The sequence below is a fragment of the Synchiropus splendidus genome, chromosome 8, assembly GCF_027744825.2.
Source record: "Synchiropus splendidus isolate RoL2022-P1 chromosome 8, RoL_Sspl_1.0, whole genome shotgun sequence".
Lineage (NCBI taxonomy): Eukaryota > Metazoa > Chordata > Actinopteri > Syngnathiformes > Callionymidae > Synchiropus > Synchiropus splendidus.
In genome coordinates, this window is record NC_071341.1 from 17364341 (window position 1) to 17370340 (window position 6000).

Sequence of the window (6000 nt, forward strand, 5' to 3'; positions counted from 1 at the left end):
GACTGATGGACGTTTGGATGGGATGTGTGAGATGATGAGTGTGAGATAGGAAAAATAAAGATAGGAAATGTTTGTGTGTGTGAGAGAGGAGTTATCAGTGGATCATGAATACAACCAATTAAAACAGTAGCTGCTGATATGTTTCACAGGGTCCAGATGTAGTGTCAGAACTAGCCGAGAGAGAGATGGATCTCGCGGTCAGCCATGTTTGTTTACGTCCGCCCTGTATAGTGTTCGGGCGACGCCGCGCTGCACTAGTGAGTTCTGGTTTTTAGTTCTGTCTATTCTACATTTCAGTCATGGGAGTTTGGACATTTATGAATGGACTCTGCATCATTCACATCATGACCCATGGCAGCAATATTTGTGGGCAAATCTGAGCGTTTGAAGTCACACATGATTTCATCTCAACAAGGCAGTGCACCTTGCAGTCATCCACTAAAGTTAGGATAGAACCCAAACAAAAGTAATTCAACACCAGGACATGATGAGCATCGATGAATGCAGTACAGTCCACGTCCTTCAAAGTCCTTCATCTAAGCTAAAGATGCTACTGCTTTGTGTAAACCAGAGGTGGGCAGTTAAATTTCCTATAGGGCCACATTATAAACTGTGACTGTTGTGTGGGGCCATCATGCCAAAAGAAAGGCGGCGATGCTTACGAAATGTGGAGGGAATGAACAATTAAATATTCAATGGAAGCAAGAATATTAAGTGTAAATATGGCATGGCTATCAAAAAATATTTTACATGCATCTTATCATATGTATATAAATCATAATAAAACTATGGATAAACAGCTAAGTTTTAAAAAAATCAATAAACACAAACATATGTATGTATGTATTTAGAATTTTCTTTTTTTGAATTTTGAGGAAAATACTATTATACTATTTACTATTATACTACAATACTATAGATAAACTGTAAGAAGAAACAAAAATGTAGTCATGAATGTGTTGTATTTACTGTTGAACCAGTATGGGCTGAAGCGGAAATGACAGAAAAATGATGACTTATCCGTAGTATATATATATATATATATATATATATATTTTTTTTTTTTTTTTTTTTTTTTTTGCCCGACCTCAGGAGGGCCACAAAAACACAGGCAAAGGGCCGCATGTGGCCATCAGGCCGCACTTTGCCAGGTCTGGTCTGAACGATACGAGCGTAGCAAAATTCATAAGGTGCAGTGAGTTAGGAGAGATTTGGAGGACTATAGACTTTTTGATAAGTTCATCCATGTAATATATTTCTCTCAGAGCACTGCATCAGTAATCACTATTCCTCCGGTAACACTGAACGAACAACACAAAACTAATTGCTTCACATTGGCTTGGAAATAAGTTCTGATGATGCACTCAAATCTTTGCAAAATCTCGGAGCCGTAATGAGCGGCTGTCCCAATGCCCCAATCGCTGCTTTCATTCGGCCCAATTTACGAGATCCGCGGCGCCGCTAGACGCAAAAACCGAGGCGCGCTTCCTGCAGACTCGCGCAACAGGAAGGGTAAATAATGAAGCGCATCAACACAGCAGCGCTCGCAGGGACTGTAACCCTGAGTGCAGCATTAGTACTTGTTTTCACAATCAAACTTGCATTTCTGATAAAGTAAAATAAGCAGCCTGCGATAGTTAAGAGGAGGCTTGCTGGTTCCAAATGAGGCAGCCTGTTTATGTAGATCCGCCGTATGCGCTGCGAGTCAAAGGTCAACAAGATGAGCGCAGCCTTGAGCCACAACACTGTGTGGAAATCTAAAGAATCAGCAGCTCTGGTCATAGGTCTCTCTCTGATAAGGCGGCAGTGCAGCGCAGTGGTGCGAGGCGCCCAGCGTGACGCCGTCGCCTGAGAAAACTCTTGATTACAGAGCCTGTGGTCAGGGGATATGAGGCTTGGACCGAGTGCCTAGGAACACCAGGGGCTTATCAAGATATAGCCTGCTCACAGCGGTGCCCCTGCATGTAAAATAATTTACATGGAACTTTAATCAATGAGATAGGCATCTGAGACACGTCGGGGTCTCGATGGAGACTGGAGAGCCCACGCTGTGTCAGCAAAAGAGTCTTTTCTCCTGCCACTTAGGGTTCAGACACAAGGCGTGGAGAATACAATTCCATTTTTCAACACCCTCCAGGCCAGGAGTGGTGAGTTGAAGATGACGATGATGAAGCTATTATTATTAACAACAAGTGTGGTTAGGGCTGTGAAGCGCAGAGCAACTTCAGGTTAAGACAGTGTTACAGGTCTTGAGGTTTACTTAACTTAAACGCTGTGCCCAAAAGATGATGAAGCCTTATGGTTTATGGATGTAGCCAGGGACGATTGTGCAAGAATGATAAAAAATATATACATTTATTTTATTTGTTTATTTTGTCAATAAAAATATCTTCTACGGTGCAAAACTGTTATTTCGAAATGAGTAATTCAAAATGAAAAAAAAAAAAATTTAAAAAGCACATTTACGAAAAATATATGAATACTAGATTGAATCATAATCTGAATGTTGAAAAAACATTAGTTTAGGGAGCAAAAAATGCAAACAAATAGATATATGAAGCAAAACAAATAAAATGAAAATAAAGTGCCAGATTTTTGATCATGGACCTGTTCTTGTACCTGTGGTAAGCAACACATGAAAACTGTCAGATGATGCGCGCATTGTTGCCATGGTGAGGGATTTATCTTCAGTGTAAGGGAAAACATGAACCCCCGTAACTGTTCTCCAAGACACTGCAAGAACTGAATAATTGAAGAGCAACAAGCTGAATTGCATTAATAGGCAGAATTGTAATAAAACGTGCAACACACTGTCAAGACATTTGAATATGAATGTTGCTTACTGCTCATTTCCGAGGACAAATTATCAGCTGGACAGGAGTTGAAGAAACATCAGGAATGATATCACTGTTTGCAAACTATCATAAAAGGGTTGGTGACAATCTGAAGGAACTAGTGAGGTCTATGACTCTGGGTTCACTGGGGATCAAAAGGGTTAGTGCACAACTGACGTCTGCCACTGCTGGAGCTTTACATACAGGATGAGCAGGAGAAATTGAGATTGTTGATTTAGTCATACTAAACATAAACATCCTGAATTTTCATATCTCAATATACACTAGCGACAAGAAAAATGCTGTGCAGCTTCGATGCCTGTGTCGCGCAAAAGTAGCCGTGTAAAATGAAGTCTTGTTGAAGTCACATGACCAGAAGAAAGCGACCCCTTGTTTTTACTCGTGTGTCAATCTGAAGGATTCCTCACCGACTGATGCCGCTGCACATCTCATGCTCGATACAATACGATACAATATATTAGGGCTGAACGATTTTGGAAAATAATCTAATTGCAATTTTTTTCTCTCAATATTGCAATTGCGATTAAATGTGCGATTATTTTTCAAGGTCCTGTTCTCATGTATTTTACAGCAAACACAACTAATAAATCAATTTGTATTATAATAAACCATATGTGATTCAGTATATATAATTGTTCTTCCTTATAGGCTATTCTTATGTTAAGATAAAGGCAAATGAAGCATGAATTCAAATGAAAGATGGTTTATTTGTCTACTTCAGTTTCAACTGTAGACTTACTAAACTGATAAATCACACAAACTAAAGTGCATATTACAACAATAATGCAAACCAATATGTGGCTTTACCACTCTAACACGTCCAACTCTTCATGTAAACGTAGATTGCACTTTTTAAGCACTGTCTGAACATAAACAGCCCATAATTAGTAATAAAAAAAAGCCGTTTGGACAATAGACGTCACGTGACTACCGGGAACGCGCATGGAGTAACAGGCACGTATTGCCGCCACTTCTATGAGGGCGCATCAGTTTTATTTACAGGTGCGAGAAGAGGTGCAAAAGGGTTCATGCGCTTACGGATCATGTTCTACGAGTATGTGGAACTTATGCACCCGTTTTGCCGGTGGTTGAGGTGGAAAACTTAGCAATGTGTCACAATTGCAGTTTCAAGAGCTCGTGTTTAGCCACTTGTATCTGTGCACTGAGAAAATGAAGGCGAAATTACTTTTCGTGTTTGTATGAATGTAAATCTTATTTTTACACGCACGTGCCACAGGGTTTCAAATGTGCAGTTACGCGTATGTGCCTCTGACGCATGGATACGAGTCTTGTGTTACGGGTATGTGCCACTTTTGCACCCATTTTACCTTCACAAGCTAAAGCTGTTATTTACAGCTCAATGGCTAAAGCTCACCGTTGCGCTGCACCACCAATGTGAAAGACACGTGACCAGTCAAATCGCAGCCTTACGGTTAGAAAATCACGTTTTATCATATTGTGGTATAATCGCAAATGCAATTAATTGTTCAGCCCTACAATATACCTTCCAGCCCAAGCCTTGATCAAGAGCCATCAAACACATCAGGTCCTGCCTTCGCCTCAGAAGCCTAGCCAATGGTATGGAGAAGACATAGCATACCCCCTCTGCCCAACGTCAGCTCAGCAATAGAACTTCAGCTGGCTGCTAGACAGGCCTGACACAAGTGGGATTCTCGCCCTAACAGGTGAACAACGCGGCTCTGGAAGGGCATGGGGCCACTGGCCAAACCTCAGATCACATGCCCAGTGGCTGTGAATCACAAGGAGAGACCACACCTGTGCTCACCTGACAAGCCGGGGAAACCAGAAGCTCTTTTCCACTTGCAGGCAGCTGAAACATTATCGTCTGCTAGCAGCGCGTCAAAATGCATGCGAGGACTGGAACACTCAGTTCTAAACCTGGTATGGAATCAGCCACCAGCTTGGCTCAGGAAATTTTGGAACTTAGCATCACGTCCAGTGAATTTAAAACTGATACACTGGTTAGTGAAGTGAGTGAGTATGTGATGATTACCTAAATGGCTTTTTTAATCCTTATTACAATTTTTAAGTGTGTTTTCAAAGACTAGTTTATATTTGTATATAATGCATAGCAGCAATAAAGTATTAGAATTCCAATAATTCTGAATTAAAGGAGGCTTTAAAAAAAAAAGTTATTCATTCTGGGGAGGAATATTTACTGTGCTAACAGCGTTAACACGTAAACACCTTGACAGCTCAAAGACTCTAAACCCTCAGTGAAGCTAATAGTCGAATATAATGATAACTACAGAGTAGTAAGAGGTTGAAACAGTAAGCTGTACAACTGTCAGGAAGTTGAGAAACAACTGAACCTTCAGGCAGCTGCTATATTTTACAAACGTATAGCTTCGTATTTAAATGACATTTAGGACGAATGGAGATTAGATGGTGACAGGGCTGGATGTGTCTTTGGGGCCTCGGTTCATTGGAAATGTCAACCCTGAACACAGAAGGTGGTGTGTTTCAAACGTTTATCTCACATTATTGTGCATCTTTATTGACCAACCGTGCAGTCGCAAACATGGCGGAAGCAGCGACATTGAGGGGGTGATGTTGGGCCACAAGCTGTGCAGAAACCCGCCTGTAAATGAGCATTTACCTCCTGGTGAAGTCCTTGGCGTACTTCTGTAGGTGCGGGTCCATTCTGAGCAGGCGGCTGAACTCCGGCACTGAAACACGATCCTCCTGGTCTGCCATGGCTCTCCGCAGACGGAACCAATCGAGCGCCGAGTGCTGCAGGCGCGAGGGATGGAGCGGGTCAGCGGGCTGCCCGGGACAGGACAGAGGGCAGGAATGCACCGGGTGACAGCTTTTGTTCCACAACGCCAGCGAATCAGGCGTCTCTCCGCCTGGTCCGTCCCATCGCTGCATGTGCACTTTGCAGCGTGACAGAGATAACGGAGCCGAGTCGAGCCGAAAGTAGCCGAGCGACGATGCCTTTAAGATGACAGCAGGCGGAGGATGACGCGTCTCTTCATCAGTTCTCCCTCTCTAAAAGAAAATACTGTGTATGTGATGTAACACTTTTCCTCGCATGACTCTCTTAATAACTGATAAATTACGAACGACACAAATGTGTTCGATTAGTTTTTTTTTAAAACACTGTGCTTTACTTATAGGTACC

At 42.1% G+C, this 6000-nt stretch overlaps 1 protein-coding gene across 1 annotated transcript in view; it reads right to left on the minus strand.

Annotated features, from left to right (window-relative positions):
* The window catches only part of gbe1b (glucan (1,4-alpha-), branching enzyme 1b), a 90345-nt gene extending 84567 nt beyond the window's left edge, over nucleotides 1–5778 (minus strand). The window contains exon 1 of the mRNA XM_053872167.1: nucleotides 5476–5778. Coding sequence (XP_053728142.1) covers nucleotides 5476–5747 — 272 coding nt within the window. The 5' untranslated portion in view covers nucleotides 5748–5778. The remainder of the gene's footprint in view (nucleotides 1–5475) is intronic.
* Nucleotides 5779–6000: the final 222 nt, after the last annotated feature.